We start from the raw sequence: 22,517 nt of genomic DNA, 5'->3' as shown, positions 1-22,517 counted from the left end.
ACATGATTAGGTGTCATGCATGACAGCGTGGTAACAGTGACAGCTTGAAAAGGAGACGTCAAATATTTCCTACGAATAAACATCTCGCCAGCCTACAATGACGTCAGTTTCAAGGTCCCCACTATCAATTGTGCTGTTAAGCTGCTAATTTAAGGAGGCGCCAGCTGTATAATGTTCTAGGCTTTCTAAAGAATATTGTACAGCCGGCGCCCCCTTAAATTAGCAGCTTAACAGCACGAATGATAACGGGGGCCATGAAACTGAAGTCATTGTAGGCTGCCGGGATGTTCATTCATTGGAACTGTTTAAAGTAGAGATGGTCACTGACCCCCGTGTTTTGTTTTTGGTTTTGGATCTGGATTACCTTCGTGTTTTGGTTTTGCAAAACCGCCATTGCGTGTTTTGGTTTTGTTTTGCTATTTTGTTGGAAAATCAATGTTTTTGTGCATAAAATAACCAAATTTAGTGCTCCACCTGTTTCTTTGATAAGTAATGTAATTGTAAAGCTAATAAATTATCAAAAAAACTGTTTAATTCCTGGTAGGTAGGCCTTCATTAATTCTACGCACAAACCAGATTGTCTTCCTCTCCATCTATGCATATTGGCAATGCAGCCATTGTCTTTGGGTGTATATTACACCCTACACTTATAGTTAAATATGTAAAGAAATGGAAAAAGGCAGTTTGGTTTCTGTCTCTATAGGCCCCCCTCCACTTGTAGAAAATACAAAAAAAAATCAGCCGTTATAGACTGTACGATATTATTTGAAATGGACAAAGTCAGTTTGGGGTCAGTGTGTGTATGACACCCTACCCTTAAGGAGAAATTGCCCAAACAGCAGCCTTTCAAGACGGTACGTGATATGGAAATGCCCCAAGTCCCTTTCCTCTTTGGAGGTAGATTGCACCCTACACTTAAATAGAAAGTTTTAAAAAGATGTTATCGTGATCATCATCTGGAGCTTCATCCTCACCCTCATCAGTGTGTACGTCATCATCACAGACTTTGAATTCATCGCCGCTTGAATCTGCCATTAGAGAACAGTCAGTGCTTGGATGTCTTTGATGGTGAAGGCCTTCCTCGTGGAAGATGTAGTTCATTTTTATAAACATAATTTTCTCCACATTTTTTGGAAGTGACCTTCTACGGCGATCACTGACTAAGTTCCCGGCTGTACTGAATACTCGTTCAGAGTACACACTGGAGGGTGGGCAGCTTAGGTATTGCAAAGCAAGTTTGTACATGGGTTTCCAAATGGCCTGCTTTTCCAGTAAGGAAAGGGACTGTCTGACATTTCCATATCAATTACCTATTGAAAATAATCCTCCACCATCCTTTTCATGTTTATACTCGTATTGGATGGAGTTATGGGCAAGGTGACACATTTTTTAGAAAAATCCTTCAAACCAGCCCAGATGTTAAATTGTTCTGGTCTGCCCCCTGCGTCTTCCCTTTTTCTTTTTGGGAAATTTAATTTTTTACGAGCAGCAGCAGCTTGAGAAAGTGAAGGAGGACACGCCGTCAAGCCGAAGCCCAGTTCAGCGGCCAACTTGCTGAGCAATAGCTCCTTGCAAAAGTCCACATCTCGCTCATTTACAAGTAAAGACTCAATGTAGGTCTTAAACCTTGGATCAAGCACAGTGGCCAAAACGTACTGATCAGAGTTCAAGATCTTAATAACTCGAGGATATGCCTGTGATACAAAGAGTGGCCTGCCTGTGACAAATGTTACGTAGTAGTGTACATGCTGCTGCTATTCCTGCTGGTGAAGGTAAATGACAAACCCAGTGGGCTGTCACAGTCATATAGTCTTTGGTTTGGCCACTTCCACTTGTCCACATATCTGTGGTTAAGTAGACAGTGGGCAGAATGGCATTTTTCAGCGCAATCTCTACATTTTTACACATTTTTTGGTATAGTTGTGGAATAGCTTTACGGGAAAAATGGTGTCGCGATGGAATTCTGTAACGGGGACACAAAACCTCAATTAACTGTGAAAAACCAGCTGCGTTTATTGTGGAGATTTTGACGCAGATCTAACACTTACATGGCAGCCATGGCGTCTGTGATTCGCTTGGCGACTGGGTGACTGCTGTCATATTTGCTTCCCCTAGCAAATGATTGTTTCACAGTTAATTGCTGAAATGTAGGACTGCTCATTTTCTTGACCTGCCTCTGGGCTGACGATTCACCCACAGCAGCAGCAACAGCAGCAGCAGTGTGACTAACGCTTTCTTCAGAGGAATCAATTAGAGTGCAGGAGTCATCCAGCCTTAATAAGTGTGATGCAGGGCTAACTCCGAGCGCTACTGAGGATATTGATGAGGATGGTGTGGTGGGTGTATTTTGTAGCTGTCGGGATGTCAGTGACCGGAGGGTCTTAGCTGATGATGGAGTGCTGGTATTTTTTTGGGAAGAACTTTCAGCTTTTCCCAACACTTTGTCATGAACTCTAGTTAAATGGCGTAACATAGACGAGGTTCCAAGATGGTTAAGGTCCCTCCCTCGACTGACTGTGGCTTGACATACACTACAAATGGCTATACAATTTTTGTCTGGATTTGGGTAGAAATAATTCCACACATAAGAAGTGGATTTTTTTGTTTTGTGGCCAGGCATGACAATGGCCTTTTTCTTGTCACGTGCCAGAACTGCTGCCACTGGTGCAGGACTTACACAAACAACCTCATCCTTATCAACATCCTCATTAGCGCCCTCGTCGCCTACACAAATCTCCACCTCATCCTCTTCTATTTCCAAAGTGACATCCTCAATTTTTATATCACCGGCTACAGAACTGCTGAAAGGGCCCCTCTTTATGGGTACACTAACAGAATGCTCACGATTAGACATCCCACTGTTAGATGGACTCTCCACAGGGATTGTTGTCATTTGTGATTCAGAGCAAACATTATCCTCTAATGCCTTACTGTCATCTTGCAGCTCGGCTTTGACGCGTAACAGTAGTTGTGCATCACTTGTAGGCTCGTTAACATTTTTGGATCTGCCACTAATAGAGAAAGGCGAAGGCCTCATTCTCTCTTTGGCACTGCGTGTGTAGAACGGCATGTTGGCAATTATTATTTTTTATCGGCAGTTAACTTTTCCCCAGTTACACTTCTTTTTTGCTTCAACACGGTAATTTTTTGTTTTTGGTGTGTGTTTTCTTGCCTGATTTTAAAAGACGGTGTAGTTTGACATTGCCTTTCCCAGATGACGTACTGGGAACACCAGGACTGGTGACAGAACCTGGTTGCTCATATGTGGACTGCTTTGAATCCATTCTGAGCCCAAAGCACTTGTAGTTCTACAAATTGTTTTTGACACTGTTGCAAAATAGGACTTTTTTGACAGCCAGATAAATTTCTGCAAAAGAATGGGGGACACCCCAACAGCAAATGGGAGTGCTAAATATATTTTATTTACACTGCTGCAAAATAGGACTTTTTTCACAGCCAGATAAATTTCTACAAAAGAATGGGGGACACCCCAAAAGCAAATGGGAGTGCTAAATATATTGTTTTTACAGTGCTGCAAAATAGTACTTTTTTCACAGCCAGATACATTTCTGCAAAAGAATGGGGGACACCCCAACAGCAAATGGGAGTGCTAAATATATTTTATTTACACTGCTGCAAAATAGGACTTTTTTCACAGCCAGATAAATTTCTACAAAAGAATGGGGGACACCCCAAAAGCAAATGGGAGTGCTAAATCTATTGTTTTTACAGTGCTGCAAAATAGTACTTTTTTCACAGCCAGAAAAAAAATCTGCAAAAGAATGGAGGACACCCCAACAGCAAATGGGAGTGCTAAATATTTTGTTTTTACAGTGCTGCAAAATAGTACTTTTTTCACAGCCAGAAAAAAATCTGCAAAAGAATAGGGGACACCCCAAAAACAAATGGGAGTGCTAAATATATTTTTTTTTACACTGCTGCAAAATAGGACTTTTTTCACAGCCAGATAAATTTCTACAAAAGAATGGGGGACACCCCAAAAGCAAATGGGAGTGCTAAATATATTGTTTTTACAGTGCTGCAAAATAGTACTTTTTTCACAGCCAGATAAATTTCTGCAAAAAAATTGGGGGACAACAGCACTTGGAGTGCCAGAAACTGAACAAAAACCCTTCTCTCTTCTCCTCTTACTGCTGTAACAACTGGTATTAAGCTTTCAATGGTATTGAGTACAATCAATCACTGTCCCTGCGCTGATATAGCCAGTGTGACCTAACCCTGCTTTCTCCCTCGGTCAAATGGCGATGGATTGCCGGGGAGGCTGGTATTTATGCTTTTCAAATCTCGCGAGATCCGAGCTCAGAAAAACGAATACGTCACAATGATGTTTTGCCTCGATTTCGAAACCGAACGGGCGGGAGAGTGGTACTCGGATACCCTAAATTCGGTAGGATTTGGATCTCGGGGAACCGAGCCCGCCCATCTCTAGTTTAAAGTCTCCTTTTCAAGCTGTCACTATTACCAGGCTGTCGTGCATGACACCTTCGGTCTAATCATGTTGGCGTTTTCAGCATCGGGATTAAGTACTCAACCCCTAATGCTATGGGTTTGGGAACACTAATATTGCTGAATTGTAGGGTGTTAATAATGATCATATTTCTGATCTGGGTATTAAAGAGGAATGTTAAGTATATTAGATCTGAAGCATAAACGTTGATGCTCATTTCGCTAGATTTGTTTTTTCCAGACAAAAAAAAGTCACAATGTCGACATTCAAAGGGCAACCACAGACTGTTGGAAATATTACAGATAAAGATCCAGGTGGTTGGTGAGTATTACTGTTTTTTATTATTATTTATTTACCCTGCCGCTGGTTCCACGGTTGTCCTTCCTTGGACCACTTTTGGTAGGTACTAATCACCGGGAACACCCCCAAAAGACCTGCTGTTTTGGAGATCCTCTGACCCAGTTGTCTAGCCATCACAATTTGGCTGTTGTCAAAGTCGCTCAGATCCTTACACTTGCTCATTTATCTTGCTTCAGCTTCAAGAACTGACTTTTCACTTGCTGCCTAATATATCCCACCCCTTGACAGATGCCATTGTAACAAGGTAATTAATGTTATTCACTTCACTTGTCAGTGGTTTTAATGTTGTGACTTATCAGTGTATATGACTTCATTAAGGCCTTTGAGTTAAGTTTGTGTATCCTGTATGTTTCCTTTTTGCCAAGAGTTAGATCTCTATTTTCCCCACAATCACCTATTGTGACATATGATATTGCTCAAAGTATCAAGCCTACATAGATCATGCTACATTTGCATTTTTTCATATAAATAACCAAAGTGGTATTGAAAGTAATGTAATTCATAGTGGTGTATTTCTTTTCTGAACTGAATTTATGTTAAGAGTAAGGATTTTTATTCATGTGTTTGCAAACATTACAATGTTTGCAAGGGAAACACCCACCTTTTTGCTCACTAACCAATCAATGTACTTAGGCTTGGCATTGGCTAGCATTTCTAGGTTTCAGGATTGGATTTTAAGTTGTCCACCTCCTTATAGACAATGAGTGGTGTCTTCTGTAGGGTCGGGGCTAATAAAGGGTCTTTGATTAAAATTATTAAATGTTTAAGACCTTTTTTTTTTTATTGATTTTACATCAAATTCATAATGAAAGATCATTGTTAATTTTTGAGATAGACTTCTTCTTATGATCCAATAATCTGAAACTTTCAATTCAATATGTTTTGGAGCAGGATTCATGTAATACATATTGAGGATAACACCTTTCAAGGAACTGTTCCGTCAGAAATTTGGATTGTTCTTTAAAAGCTTCTTGTGGAGTGAAATTTTGCCTTAATCTTAAAAGTTGGGAAAAATTAACATTATATTTCCAGCTGGGTAGGTGGCAGCTGATCGAGAATGAATGAAACTGTTAATGTCTACTTTCTTAGAAAAAAAGTGGTGGTTGTGAGATTGCCTAAATGATCAATTGTAACAATAAATCTAAAAAAGTCTATATTAACCTTATGGGTCTTATATGGTAGGTGAGAATCCACTATTTACCATTCAAGTATTTTAGTAATTCCTTAATTTTGTCTTCCATCCCATGACAAATTAGTAACAGATCATCTATGTAACTATTAAGGAACATAAATTTTCTATTCATTAATGTACAATTATAAATGGTTTGTGTTTTACAATTTTCCATATACAAATCGGCATAGCTAAGGACAACTCTTGTCCCCATAGCTGTACCTTACTTTTGAAAGAAAAAATGCTTTGAAACTTAAAATAATTGTAGGTCAATATATACTCAATACCCTGTACCAGAAATCGCTTCTTAACTTGTATTGAATACAAATCCCTTAAGTGTATATCCTTAATTGCCAACATGTCATTATTATTTGGAATTGAATTGTATATGGCTTGTATGTCAATGCTTAACCAATTATACATTTCTTCCCATTTAAAATCTTTTAAAAATCTTTTTAGCAATGATCTATTTCAATGACTCAATCACAAAAACAATAGGTCTAGTAAAATTTTGTGAATCTTTGGAATATGATAAAACATTGTGATGGCTGGATGTCTATTATATATAATGTAATTCATCAGACCATTTTTATTTGCCTTGCTTAATAAGCTAGTACAATTCTTGATTAATGTTGTCCATGGGATACTTTTCTGTAATTGATATGTCTCTTTATCTTGTAAAATTCAATCTTCTTGTTTGAGGTAGTCAGACCTATCCTGTACCATCACGCTTCCTCCTTTGTCTGCTGCTCTGATCACCAATGATGTGTCTACTCAAAGATTGGTTGGATGCTTGTTCCCCACTAGTCAGGTTTTGGTTATATTTGAAATCTTGTGTTTCTTGTGTTTCAAGCCTTCTAAAATCCCCTGTCACTGAGTAAAGGAAAATATCAATATGACTTACTCAAGATTCAACTGGATAGATTTTGGAAGGAAGTTTTAAGCATAGGTATCCTAACCACAGGTGTATGAGCCAGATTGGGGCTTGGGAGTTTCAAATAATGTTGATATAAAGTTAGTGTTCTAACTAACATGTTGTGATTGATAAACAGAGCAAATATACTAGCATAGCTATTGGGAGCAAACTTTAAACCCTTATTTAATAATTGTGTTTGTTGGTGAGTAACTTTCTGGACAGGTTAAATATTCCTGTTGTAAATGTTTGCAAGATTTCTTCTTTTTGGGAAGTTTACCACTTTCTCATTTTCCTCTGTTTGATAGATCCTTCTTTTAGATTGGATCCGTGAGTAAAATATTTATCTTCCTAATGTTCAAGAGAATTTGGGTTTGTGGTGATTTCATTCTTAAAAATTATTTTTACTTTCATTTTGTGAAAGTATGCAGAATTATATTGGTTCTGTCTATTAATAACTAAATATACTACATTATTTGTGCTCTCTTGTTTTGTGTTTCCATACATTTTATCATGTTCTGAGGTATAACAATGTTTAGCATTTTTGTAATATAATGAAACATTGTGGTCTAAATAGCTAATTAAAAGATTTCATAGTTATTATAAACTGTGAACAATTAAATTAGTATATTTAGAGTATATTTTCTCAATTCCTGAACATGGCTTTTTGCTATCCACAGCAATTACACATTACGTGCATAGTTTATAAAACACATCCACATATTAATCAAATTGCATGTTTCTCCTGGGTTCATTGAAGAAACTTTATAATCATATTGTACACTTTAACTAATACAGGATCAGAATTAACTGCAATTTGCATCATTAATAGAAAAGTCCCAAAATAGAAAGATAAAGATGCCATCTGATTTGCAAAGCATCCTGTCCCCTGATTAAAGCATTCTTTTCCTCTACTGCAATGCCTGCTAGGTGAACCATAACACAAGCAGAGAGGCACAGGGGCCTGAGTAAGGTCACAGCTAAAACGGCAATGTTTGAATACTAATGAGTGATGGGGACGCAGAGGTCACCACAGCCTGTCTGCTAGCAGGTAGCTCTGTGCTCGGTGGCAGATGGCAGTCATTATTGACTCTTTACAAAGGCCTTGCTTAAAGCCGTGCCCCAGTGCTCAATGATAGAGTCATTGAGATTCAGAGCGGGTACAAGCAGATGTGGTTTTCCAAAACCCACTGTACACAATATGCCAGGAGAATATAAAAAAAAAAATTGAAAGTATGCGCAAACATGAAGCAGGCCTCATTTTAAAAACTTTCAATTATTAACTGTCTGTGTGCTTGGAATAGAATACCATACAATTAACAGGGGGAGCAAGCATAACTGTGATGTTTCCACATATGTGTAAGAAAACATCAAAATGCGCAAACATTTTATTCAATAATAACATTATATAACTAAAATTGCACATCACTAATCAACAATTAAAGCTGAAGGGTCTCCAAAGTTATTATGTGTCTCCCCAGCTTCTCTGAAAGCTCAATAGACACTTTTTAGTCACCTCTTTCTTTCTGAATAGTAAATGGCTTTCACATTAAAGCAGAAATGTGGTAGCCCTCATGGAAATGCTTGGTAACACTGCATTAACACATCATAATTTTTAAAGGCGTTTAGTGGATTAATGATTAGGGGCACGAGCACATCTAAGTTTACATCAATATGAAAAGATTACATTTTATTCTGCAAGAAGAGATAATTAAATAAGATAAAGGGGTTGAGAGTATGCTTTAATATAGGTGTTCCCTAAAAAGCCTTTTTCTTCTTCAGGAAAATAGTTTATGATTTCCACCATCTTAAAGTGCCATCCTATATTTTTAATGGGATGCATTTTGCACTTCTGTGCAGAAGGCGTTTTAAAGTAAATAAAATCATCGCCTGTCCTGAGATCATTTTCTGTTAAATGGGGCCAAAATATCATCTGTCATCGTTGCACTGACAAATAATAATTAACGGTGCAAAACCCCCTTAATTATAAATATGCCCCCAAGAATGCTAAGGTAAGCTTCCTGCTTCATCCTTTCCTGCACAAAACTGTAAAAGCCATTTTATATCATGTGCCTATATTTTTGTAAGGTATAGTCCTGAATGGCAGAGGGATGTGTCCCAGGCTTTCCGCCTTGTGTACATTAAAACACCAGAGATATTGTTTTTGTGTGTGGGGAAAACTTCCCAAAATGTGTGTCCCATCTGTGGTAGAATATGATAAGGGTCTCTGGTGTTATGGATGGAGAGAGCAGGCAGGCTCCATCCAAGTCCTGTAATCGTCTCTTCTAGGTTACCTGTTGGTTATCAGAAGTTGCACCTGAGTGGTGCCAGTAAAAGGCTGCAAAGCATCTTAGTCAGTCTCTCAGACCTGGGGAGGAAGTTGGATGCCTCCTGAGAGAATTGACTAACGTCTATATATTTGATATGTGTGTGGGACATAAGGTCCTTCACTGGAGAGAGGGTCTTCATGAACGTTTATTTAGTCCCGGACTGGCAAAACCTTTTATTTATGTTTTGATTATTTTGAAGATGCTTAATAAAACTGGCTGAGGTCACTTGTACGAAAAAACCCTGGACTTGTGTGACTTCATTGCTGTTGTTCACTAATATCTACCACAAAAGATGGCACCTATTCCCCTCACACAGTATCAACTGATATTTACACAGAAGGTCATAGATTCATGGGCCAAGATGGCAGCATCTGCAGGGGTGTAAAACTTGCACCTTCTGATAAAAGGAGCTCAGCAATTTGGGGCATTAGTTGCTGAGTGTGAGCTTGGCGAAACAGCACTTTGTTATGCACACAGTTCGGCAGCCACAAGCACATCAAGATTATGTTTGAATAATTTGAGTAGATAAATGTTACTGAAAAAAAAGAGACGGTGCATTTGAAAAAAGTAGAGTTAGTGGAAGGCCACAGAATGTTTTTGCATGCAGGGTTCCACAGCAAAACCGACGATGGTCTATAGACTACCAAGGGATAAATGTATTTAAGTTGTAAATGATATTGTGTCTTTAATAACTTTCCACATTACAGCTTACCTGGTTTGGATCATATACCATTAGTCTGTTCTGGTATTGTGCTGTGTTAGTCACTCCACCTGAAATAAAAATGTTTCAGAATACAAATGTTAGCAGCTGAAATGCTAATATGTACTCCCTAATGCTAAACATTGATAGTCTTTGCCCATACACATCTGTGAGTGAACAAGTGACTGGAAGTGTTCAGACTGTCATTGCTCTGAAATTACTCTAAAATATTATAATAATGTTATCATCATTCCAGAGCAATCAGATGTTATGGTGCTGATATGTCATGCTGTTAAACACAGAGGTGTAAAAATGGGAACTGACAACAGAGTGTTGTGGTGTTCAATTAGTAGCTAAACAGACTTCATATGATGAAAATATAAAATTCTTCTACTAACATACAAGGCCTTTAACAAAATTTCACTGACATACATCTCCTCACTTGTCTCAAAATATCTCCCAACTCACCACTTCCGTTCTGCATCCCTCTTCCACTCTCATCACATCCTCCCATTCCCGGTTACATTACTTTTTTCGGGCTCCACCCACTTTGTGGAATTCCCTCCCTCGCACAGTAAGACTTTCCTCTAGTCTTCAAGAGTTCTAAAAAAAACCACCTCTTCAGACAAGCTTATAATATTCCTCAACCAGCATCTTAATCTCCCTAGGTTACCCTATTACCACCCTCTACACAGCTAACACAAGACAATAACCCTCTGACCAACATTGCTGTGTGACTGATCACACATGCCACTCAATACTTTTTACCTTTTCATTCTAGCTGTTCCAATGTGCAATATGGTGTAGCACATGCCCTTGTGTTTCAAGCTCCCATTGTTCCATAGATTGTAAGCTTGCGAGCAGGGCCCTCTTACCTCTCTGTCTGTATGTCTTACCCAGTATTGTTTTATTAATGTTTGTTCCCAATTTTAAAGCGCTGGTGCTATATAAATAATTGATGATGATGATAAAGAAAATATTGAAGCATATTGCTAGTAATAAAACCTTATATTACATAAACAGTAATCCATTCCACTTGAAATAATGATTTTTCAATACTTTGCAATCTATGTTCTTTGTTTGGACAAAAATATATCACCCTTTTGAGGAACACCTTTGAATGGTCATACCAGCTCTCCTCTTAACTCTCCCACCTCTTCTTATGAGACATCAGCTCCCCCGCTCAATTTCACCTTCTCTGGGTCTTCCCATCCTCTCTATAATGTAAGAACTAACAAGCAGGGCCCTCTCTCCTAGTGTTTTTCTTAAGTAATTATTATATAATTTTGCAGGTTTTAATTATGTATTTATATTATTTGTATTTATTTCATTTTGTCACTTTTGCACTTATGTCATTTGGTTTTATGTTCTAATCCCATATGTATGGTGCTGTAGAATCCTTGTGAAGTCTTATAAATAAAAGATAATCAGATAAGGAGTTCTCACAGAAAAGTAGTCAGAGCATATTAAAACATAGTATTCATGGTGAAGTAACAAAGGATTATTACTATAAAGAAGGCAGAGTAGAATATTGAGGGAAAGCACAGAGAGAGAGTTGGTGATTACTGAAGTAAGTTTTAGTACAGAATATAAAGTTCAGAGGACCAAGGAGGGTAAGTAATTACAATGAGCCATCAGGACTACAGGATGAACAATCCCAAACAGTTCCAAACAATCAAGTGTCCAATATCAAAGTTGTTCACTTACATCCCTCCAGAAAACTACCTGGACCAAGTGGACTGCACCCAAAGATGCACCACACCATTTCAAAACCCACCAAGAGTATATAAGTGGTACCATTAAATACATCATTACATTTATCCACAATAAAAGGTGTAACAAAACCATGTTCTGGCCAGGTGAATTAAACCATACAATTATCAATAAATACTTAAAAACCATAGAAGAAGAAAGAGACTAAGGAGCAACAGTCGTAAATATAATTGAAGCCTACTGTGGAAAGCCATAACCCCTTTCAGAACTATAAAGAGAAACTGAGCATCTATTCATCATAGGCAATGAACACTCCAACATAAAACTATATTAGTTGCAGGTAAGTTGCTGTCCCAAAAAAGCCTCTGGTCAGTGATCCATCACAGTATACTTCTCTATGAATGGGGCTAACTTTCTATAGTATATTTAAGTTAACACATTATTTAATAGTAAATAATATAGAGTTATAATAGTACAAGTTTCTGAATTGGGAACAATAGAAAATTGTATATTGAATTATTTATTAGTGCTGCACTTTGACTTCCAGTGATTACCCCAGAGTTCACCCTTGCTAATCCCTTTCCCTGGATAATTCCAATAAAATCCATCCCTAAGTCAGTATCCTGGTTTTTGGAGTCTTGCCTTTCTCTCTGTCGGAGTTGAAAGAGTGGAGCAGTCGCAATCAACAACATCTCAACAAGCACTACAATAATACTAATAGAAGAAAAATCATTCCATGGAGTCTATGCAGTTAATCTGTTTGTAGGCTGGTTTTAGAAGACATGAGTATTATTATTTTCACTGCTTCAAATTCTCAGAGCTCTCACATATTTTCCATATGAAATCCCCTTTATCCAGAAGTGCCATCAGGATAGTATGTGGCATACAGTGGTAAGACTGTCCAATGTGAACACTGCCACACCTCTTTTTATTACAACCCCCCCTTACTGTGATCAACAGGTCCCTAGCCACATGGGAGGTAGAACCAGAAGCACCCCCCCTGTTAAGCAGCAGCTCCCCTGGGCATTGGGGTATCTCTCTAGCAAACTGTTCCTGTTGTCAACATCTAAGCGAAAGGCTTTTTGGCTGCCTCTGATTTTCTGTATTGAAGATGGAGCACCTGCAGAATACCTCTACAAGCAAGTAACCCTCATTAATAAGTGATATATTTGAAGTATATTTGATAGATAATATTCTGTTCATTGTTCAAGTTAGCAACAATTTGCATTACCATTTTTAACTTTTAGTCTACAGTTTAACGTTAAACTATTTGTATTTACTCAGTAAATGGCCTCTTTTCCTGTTTTAGGTGACATTCACATAGGCACATTTTGTTGTTTGTTAGCTACATGGAAACTGCCACAGCAAGTTCTAGCCATATAGGAGTTACTAGAGGAGACAAAAAATGGTCAGAGAAAAATGACAAATGGTTGCGTGGGGGAGGAAAGGAAGGAGTACTTGGCCCCACAATGTCAGCCCTGCTATTATCAGTTATCTTTGATGATGGCTGGTCACATGCAAACTTTTTTTTTGCAATAATGGGTTTACTTTAAATAGGAGGAAATTAAATTCTCAACATTTTCATTGATTGTTATGTCCAGAAAGTTCAATGTATTGTCATTTTAAAATACAGTAAATTTGTTGGTACTGAATATATTAAGAAAAACAACCAGATATTTCAAAGACTTATGTAATAAAGAGGTCATCAAAAAACCTGTGACACAAATCTCTGTAGAACAGATCATTGAATCAAACCTGATCGGCCCAAATCTGCTCCCATCACCCCAAATATACTTTACCATATGAGGCATGGGCAGCACAGTGGCCTAGTGGTTAGCACTGGGGTCATGAGTTCAATTCCCGACCATGTCCATATCTGTGTGGAGTTTGTATGTTCTCCCTGTGTTTGCGTGGGTTTCCTTTGGGTGCTCCGGTTTCCTCCCACACTCCAACAACACACTGGTAGGTTAATTGGCTGCTATAAAAATTGACCCTAGTCTCTCTCTGTGTGTGTGTGTGTTAGGGAATCTAGACTGTAAGCTCCAATGGGGCAGGGACTGATGTGAATGAGTTCTCTGTAAAGCGCTGCAGAATTAGTGGTGCTATATAAATAACTAATGATAATGATTTAGACCTTGTACATGGAGGTAGTCAGCACTACTAAAGATAAACACTTTGGGCCTGATGTTCAGTTTGATGTATGTTGGGCATAATTTACCCTCAGAAAAGTTGATTGTAAAAATAGTGTAATGCTGAGGCGGAGGTAACTAAAGGTGCATCCAGCTCTGCTCCTTTTACTCATAACCAGGTCATAAGCACAAGAATATTTCATCTACATTTGTTTTGATAGCAAAAATACATTTGTTATTATTCTCATTATAATATAGCATGTATAATATTCCTTATCGCATATGAAAAGAAAAAAATATTCCAACAAAAAAGCTCTCTAGGATCGCTTACTCTCTCTGCCAACATTTACTGGTGGTCCCCCCGAAAGATTGCCATCAATATCTTCAGTACACAGAACAGCCTTTACTGACAGAATGTCTGAGTGGGAGATGTATTGATTGAATGGACCGCGGAGGGGGGGAGGGGGGTTTAGGGGCACGTAATGTGTAGCTGTCATGACATATTATTAAATACTGGCTGTGTCAGAATATTTAGACAGGGACCTTTCTGTAATTTAAGGACATTATAAGCTGCGCCACCTGGGCCTGAGGAAGGCAGAGCTCTTTCTGTCCCTGGAGTTGTTACCATGCCGTATCCAGTTTCCAGATAAAATGAAAGATTGGTACAACTGATTGAGGAGACAGAGCTGCAATAAATAATTAAAGAGGAAAGGAGGACAACGCTTCTGTGTAAACAAAGGTGGCAATAGAGCTGTTCTATCAATGGGTGGGCAGCGCTTGTATGTAAAATCATGTCTATCTTTGCATACTGCATACACCATACAGCAATTTTATGGGCCATCTGTGTAGATGCTTTGTGTGATCACTGCAGAATTTTGTAAGAGAACTTTGTAATATAATATTTGTATTCTGTTACTGCAAAAAAAATTCTTACAGTAGTCACCTTATGTGAGGTAGTACAAATACATACAGCAAGGATAATAATTTGAAAATCATATAATGCACTAATTTTCTACTTCAGCAACTGCATATGGCATGCATCGGCTGATGTTAATAAGCAAAAAGTAATTACCAGATCTTACTCAGGGGAACCATGTTATACTAGTTCTTAGTGTGCATATAACTGCTTTCCACATTTACTCTTCTGAATATTTTTCTATAATAACAATTCTGAAAAAGATTTTTAGAAAAACAACAAAAATGCTAAATTTTTGAGAAAATTGTGTTACAGGTTAATCGACTGCTAACAAATTGACCCTAGTCTGTGTGTCTGTTTGTGTGTGTGTGTTAGGGGATTTAGACTGTAAGCACCAATGGGGTAGGGACTGATGTGAGTGAGTTCTCTGTACAGCGCTGCGGAATTAGTAGTGCTATATAAATGGTGATGATGATGATTATACTCTTTGATTGAAACCCTAAAACTCTTTAGATTGTTGCTTGTACATTCTTTGCAATGTTTTCGGCTTCTTTACCATACCTATCACATTTCAATATAAGACACTGTGATATTTAAATTCCCTCCATGTACTTGTAGAACAAAGAAATGATCACTATTTCCTAGCAGCGATATAATAAGGTAGACAATACCTTTTAGTGGATAGCTACATGTATTGATTCTTCTATGTATGGCTTCATTTAAAATGACTTTTAATAGAATCTATATCATGTACCATCTTCAATACACAGTAATCACACAATAAGTAATATTTTAGATATCTGAGAAGATTTTAACTGCATCATACAAATTTAAAAATGAACAAAGGGCAAATGAACTATACCCAATTTGTAGTTTTAAACGCTATATCATTAAAACACGTCGATAATATTTTTTGTTACAAATGTTATTTATTTTAGAGTAAATGTCAGGATCTTCCAACTCGAGGATGTAAACGTTAAGGAGATCAAACTTATGTGTGATATATGAAAAATTAATTACTTAAACCACTTTTGCATAACATGAAATTTGTTCCTTTTGAATAAACTTCTTTATTGAATTTTACAAAAAATAAAGAAGATATAGAAAATGAGGTGGAGGTACAGAAATAAAAAAGGGGTCGCAATATGGTGAGAAAGTTTTAACGAGAAGATGCAAAATCAGAACAATAGACAAACAGCAGAAGAATATTGCAGCTAAACAGGAAACTTATTAAGCAAAAGAAAGCTGAAAAAGACATTGTACATCAAAAGTGAAAGGAGGAGAGAGTAGGAAGGGGAGGGGCCACTGTTCAAAGAAAAGAAGAATAAGAAAATGAGGGGACATCAGACCAATAGTAGGGAAGAGGTCCAGTAGCACTCAGTCCTTGGGCTCCAAACACAGGAAAATTTAATCAAGGTGTGATAGAGAATGGTCGAGATAAATTCCATTTGGTAAACTTGCCATACATGGTTTATAATGGATGGAATTCAAGGTGGCTCCGGGTTCTTCCAGGATTGAGCAATTTGACATTTTGTGGTGCTAAGTACATGCGTAATAAGCTTCACGGTATGTTTAGGAACATCAGGAATATGATGGGGTAACAGAGAATGAGAGAGAGAATCGGGAATGGTGACTTGGATAATAGTGGTAAGCAAGCAATGGCTAGATTTCCAGAGAGGAACTAACTTTTGTCACAAATGTGAGTGGGCCTATTGTTGAGGTTTCAGCCAAAGCAGAGACGAAGGGGAATAAGTGTTGGTGATTGCGGCTTTAATGTCAACCCAAACCTGGGAACCAGGGGAGGAGGAGGACACATTGGGTGATGTGAGTGGCACGGTAATAGTTAAGGAAGTGGAGAACACAGACGCCGCCCTCTTGGATAGGTTTATGGAGATTACTCATGTGGATCCTGGGTTTTCTTCGCCGAACACATAAATTAGGTGGGCAGCTGTTGAAGCATTTTAAAAGAGTTCACAGGCACTTTCAGTGGAAGGGTCTGAAAGAGGTATAGAAGACGCGGCAGGATAATCATTTTCAAAGATGCAATTTGGCCATCCATGAAATAGTAGGTTTATCCCACTTGCTGAGATCTGACTTGATGTTTTCCAGCAAAGGATGGGAATTTAGCTGCAATAGAGTTGGTGGCAGGACCTGGTGAGGTACACACCTAAATATTTAATTTCGTGGGGTTGCCATTAAAAAGCAAAACTAGATGAAGCAGTGGCAAGGGCGAGATATTTAAGTAAACAAACTTAGAGACATGAATTTTGTAGTTAGAAAGGGTGCCGAATAAAGACAGATTCTTAAGTAAGTTTGGGAGAGGTATCTGTGGATTGGTAAGTGACAAAAAAACGTTGTCAGCGACTAAAAATAATTTATGTTCAGGGGCCCACACGAATACCAGAAATATCCGGATTTTGATGGAGTTTACTAGCAAGGATGACATCCCTTTAAGAAAGGGGCCGCTCATGCCAATAGCTGCAAGGGTCTGTTGCATGTAAGGCCAACTCACCCTGTCAAACGCTTTCTCCTCATCCAAGGCCATCATCAGGATAGGAAGCTTATGAGTGTTAAAGAAATTAATTAAGTCAATGGCGCATCTAGTGTTGTCCGAGGCCTTGTGGCAAGGGATAAAACCCACCTGGTCCAGATGTAAATGGGAGGTAATCACACAATTCAATGTATTAGCAATATTTTAAGATCTACATTTAGTAAAGAGACAGGTCTATAATTACCACAGAAGTGAAGGTACTACTATATCCATGTGGGTTGTAACTGAGTCAAATTTAGCACCACATAAGATTGAATTGAAAAGCACAAGAAGCATGGGCATGAGGGAAGCATACAATGTTTTATAATAGGTGGCCGTGAGGCCACCAGGGCCAGGAGCCCCCAACCATTTTTAAAAGCTTGTAATGCTCTGTTTAATTTCCTAGGCAGTGATCTCTTTATTCAAAAAATTGTCCTGAAGTGAATTTGGGAAGGGGTAGTGAGGTCAAGAAGTCCTTAATTTTTTGACTGTAATGTAGTGGGGTCAGTGATTTGTGGTGTCAAATTATATAGGGAAATATAAAAGTCATTAAAAGCGTAAGCTATTTGCTTAGTATTGTATGTGAAGCCAACAGAGGTGGTTTAAATAGAAGTGACATGGTTGAGGGTGTCTTTGTCACTTAATTTCTGAGCTGAAAGTCTATCCGACTGCTCTCCCCTCTCATAAAATTTCTGGATAAGCTTAAGGTGAGTTTTTCATTTTGAGAAACAATGATGCAAGGCTGTAAGGAATGAAATGTGTGACTTCAACTCTCTGATGCATTTGAGTACAGCCTTTTTCCAAGCCGAAGAAAGGATAATGAATACACCACATAGGGTAGCCTTAAAGGCCTCCCAGAGAAAGGATTGAGAAACACCAGGGGAAGAGTTGAGAGTGACAAAATCTTGAATGGAGTCATTGATGGATGTCATGTGGTCAGGTTTAAGGAGAATAGTGTCATCTAGGTGTCACTTCCGGGAGAGGAGCGGAGCCTATGAAGGTGATGTCAGAATGAATTAGATTTTGGTACAGTTATAAAGGTTATGAGGGCAGAGAAATATGTAAATTTTTTACCAGAATGGTGGGAAAGGTGCCAAGTGTTGTGGAGGTCATAGGATGTGAGGACCAAAGATAGGTGTTTGGAGTGCCGGGAAGGGGAGTTAGGGGAGAAGGACATGTAGGAGAGATCGACCCCAGGGTCAATATCATGTTAAAGTCACCACCTATGATAACATATCCTTGAGCTAATGGAGACAATTGTTCAAAGAAATCAGAGAAAATGGCACCCTGTCCCACATTGGGAGCATAGATTGAAGAGATCAACACTTTAGCTAGTCCTATAGAACCTACCAGGATGATAAATCTCCTATGGGGGTCCGTTAGGAGGGAATCCAGCATAAATGGCAGTTTATAGTGGGTGAGAATAGCTATGCATCTCTGTTTGTTGTCAGTAGAGGTGTAGCAAGTCTGAGGGTACGTTTTACAAGTTAGTAGCGGGTGAGGGACTTTGAAATGGGTTTCTTGGAGAAGAACGATGTCTGCTGATTATTGGCACTTATAGTGTTCGAGTGCAATTGTGTGTTTAGTGGGAGAATTCAGGCCACTTACATTCAGAGAGAGGATTTTAAGAGTCCTGAGGGATTTGAGTACTAAAGGTGAGCTGAAAGAGCAGGAATTTAAGGGAAAAAAAGGAAAGAAGGTGAAACAAGTCTCGTGGGAGGGAAACGAGTCCAGACAAAGAGTAAATGGTACAACATGGGTACCAAAAAGGGGGGGCAGCATCAACATCCTAGCAATACGGATGGGTCAAATGGTGGAGAGGGAACAACGGGAGCCGGTAGAGAAATGGCAAGGAAGAGAGTACTTCAGTGGGAAAGTAAGGAGGAGGAGACCCATCAAAGTGGGGAGAAATCAGGAAAGTGCGGGAAACAAGAGAATACCTGGAGGGAGAAAATAGTAACATCAAACAGTAGGCAAAATAACCAGATATTGGAAATAAACAAATAAGTCTGGAGAGTACCTGTCACACTGGTAAATTACCAGAAGGTGTAAGGAGGGTCACATGAAATGGTAAATGACAGACCTAGTGAAACTGTCACACCAAGGGGCAGAAGAGGACTAATTGAGGAAGTCTCTCGGAGTCGAGTGCCTCAGCAAACTCAAAAAAACAGCATTCAATATAAAATTATAAGCATGTCATCATTGAAGGCTATAGAGAAGTAAGCGAAGGGACTCTATCTTAAGTCATTGTAAGTGAATGGGTGTTAAATAAGAGAATCAGGTTGAGGACCACTCAGTGAGCAGAGCTTTGTTTCTGGGGAGGAGGTGGCAGTGGAAAGGGGGTCGCCAAGAAGTCCTCCAGGTTCAGTTTCTGCAGTAGGTTGCGGCTTTGAGCTGGCATTATAAGTGAGCAGATCTGATTAGCATGTGCAAAGACAAATAGGAATGGAAACCCTCGGTATCGAATATTCTGGGAATGAAGACATTAAGTGACTTCCACAAGGTCTCAACATTTCTTTAATGTGATGGGGATAGATCCTGAAAAATAAGTGTGTAAGAGATGGTCTTCAGGTTCGAGAGGAGACGTTGTTTCTCATTTTTAGGTCCTGCCTGCTGTTGTGGGAGGTGCTTCCCCTTTTTGTCTGGTCCCATTGGATTGTGGAGCTGATTAGTGGCGGGGCACTCTGGAAGTAGCCGAGGCTATACGGCTGGTTAAGTTCCTTGGTTTTGACGGAGAACACTGTGCAGTCGGCAGGCAGGCTTGGTGGGGTGCACATTACTTGTATCTAGGCATAAGGAACCCATTTCCTTTCGAGTAGTCAACTTGGGGACGGGCTTGTGGGTTGCATTAGGTAAGCCTGTAAGGGTTTTTGGGTTCTGAAATGCCTGGGAAAAATTGTCCCTATTTATAAAGATAAAGATGCGCAAAGGTAAAAGTGATTTACAGGTTATTGATGTCCAGAGGGTAAATGACCCGAAATTAGACATCTGGATTTGGCTTTGGGCTCTGCTCTGCTTACAGTGTTCTCCCCCACATACATTATTTTGGGTTTAATAAACTCCTGTTTATATGCCACAGTTATGCGTCATGTCCATTATTTATAATAAAGTGTTTAGGGTAAGAGAAGGTGGTAATAGTTATGACATTAACCGCTAAGCATTTTAAAACTAATGATTTTGTGTTTAACATTAAGATTACGGCTGGAAAAATGTACTATATAGGCTCATTGGTAGAGCATTAAAAACAATTTGATTCATGCTACATATGTATCTCCTGAGTTTATTCTTTAACGAGTTAATAGAACACTTGCAGTTAGTATAGAAATAACACTACCAGCTCCCCACTGCCTGCAAGTTTTTTTGTTAATGAAGCTTCTGCCAGCTTCAACCCTGCAACAATTATAGATAAAAAAAAGCGGCTGAGGGCCATGGGGTCATGTCTAGGGACTATAGCATCAAAATATTCAAAATGCATATATTTTGTTTTTAATCTACTTATTGCCTTTAGTAACAGTTGTTTGTAATTTCCTTTTACCATCAAGGTAATACCTACATATTTCTTCCAATATCCTTGTTTACAACTGCACCTCTCTCAAGTGAACACAGAAATGTATTTTAATAATAAATTAATCTAATCCAGAAGAGCATTAAAACAACAACAAACATGTTCAATAGACTGACACCAGTCCCCTTATATCGATGAATAATCTATTCTGTTTTTTATCCCTATTACATTAGCAATTTTTAGCTTCTTCTATTACAACAATTGCTGCCGATTCTTTGTTCCTTTGTTGAAGAAAAAAAGGAGAAATTCTCTAAGCAAGAGAGAAAAAAAACGAAGTACATTCCTGAATATTTTACTTCTCCTCTGCAACGTTGGAGGTCCTTGATAATTATATGCACTTCACATACCTCTTCTCTCACTTTTAGATTAATCTTCTGAAATGAGATGCAGAGGATTTGCATACAGATTTGATGACACAAAAATAGATATGGAATTATTAAGCCTATATGTGTTGTAATTTTTTCCTAGTGTGGAGTACCCTTGCCTACAGCGATATTCTTGGCTTTGAAAGTCATCAGGCTGATTTGCCTGCTCTTAGGTTACGGTACCCCATGCTGCTACACTGTCCCCTGCAATCAAAGCAGTTGCACACATTCACTGGTTTCCCCTAATAAGTAGATTTTATTGATTGGCAGTTTTGATCTGCCTCCCCAGGGGGATAATCTGCATCTTATGAGCATTCTATAGATACATCTGGCATTAAATATGCCATCTTACATGAGCATCAATTTTCAAAAAACAACTTTTCTTCTAACTTTGAAGTAGAACAGATGAAATTTAAAATATATTCTGCCAGAAAACTTGAATTAACTGTACTGTATTTTATCCTTAAAGTGCTATTCAAAGTATTCCTCTGAAAAGACTGAAAAGAGAAAGCCACCATAAAGGTGAAAAGAAAGTTTCAATGATAAATACCATTTTTTTTAAAGGAATAACTAAAACTGTGATTGAGCAGTCGTTTGAAAGAATTGGTAATTTTTCTATAAAGAGTGTCATGATTCAAATGCTTATTCAATTTGTGTTAGGGAATGACAGCTGTGAGCTGCTACGCAATAAAATGAACTATGCCTGGATGGTTTAATAATGTCTCTGTATGAAATACACTATCATGTTTAGACTACAGTTATCAAGTGTTAACTTCCTATACATGATGTATAACTCTATGGAAGCAGGTGGTCATGACAATCTTTCTTCATTTAAACGATCTTCAAAAACTGGTACCACTTTTCTGAGTGACAAAACTCCATGAACGGGACAGCAAATCCGTAATTACACTTCTGAATGTAGCCATCAAATTTATAGTGCAACACCGGAGCCTGGAGGAAACTTGCTTATTGCAAAGAGAGAAAAGGAAGAGAGAGGTATCTTGTAAAATCTTGAACAGCAAGACCTAACAATATCATTATTAGGTTATTAATCTGAATATAATACAAGCATGATATCAATATGTTGCTGCTATATATATAAAGCCACAGCTACAGGCATTAAAGATGAAAAAGAAAGGTATTTAATGTCTCAGTCAAAGGTGAGATTTTTATTAAGGACATTAAAGGTTCCACCAAAATGTTGAAAAAATACCTTTCTTTTTCATCTTTAAATTGAGAGTGCATGGTGCTGGGTTTTTTTCTGCAGTACTCCACACACTGGAAATTACAGAGTGCCCCATATGTTGTTGATGGACTAACAATTTTCCTATATGTGTACACATACATATAAATATGG

General features: G+C 38.4%; 1 protein-coding gene across 3 annotated transcripts in view; it reads right to left on the bottom strand.

Moving 5' to 3' along the window:
* The window catches only part of KLHL32 (kelch like family member 32), a 165,741-nt gene that overhangs the window by 22,628 nt on the left and 120,596 nt on the right, over positions 1-22,517 (bottom strand). For all 3 annotated transcript variants that reach the window (XM_075202813.1, XM_075202814.1, XM_075202815.1), the window contains one exon: positions 9,955-10,013. In XM_075202813.1, coding sequence (XP_075058914.1) covers positions 9,955-10,013 — 59 coding nt within the window. The remainder of the gene's footprint in view (positions 1-9,954; positions 10,014-22,517) is intronic.

The sequence above is a fragment of the Mixophyes fleayi genome, chromosome 3 (assembly GCF_038048845.1).
Source record: "Mixophyes fleayi isolate aMixFle1 chromosome 3, aMixFle1.hap1, whole genome shotgun sequence".
NCBI lineage: Eukaryota > Metazoa > Chordata > Amphibia > Anura > Limnodynastidae > Mixophyes > Mixophyes fleayi.
This window is presented reverse-complemented; position numbering and strand designations above follow the sequence as displayed.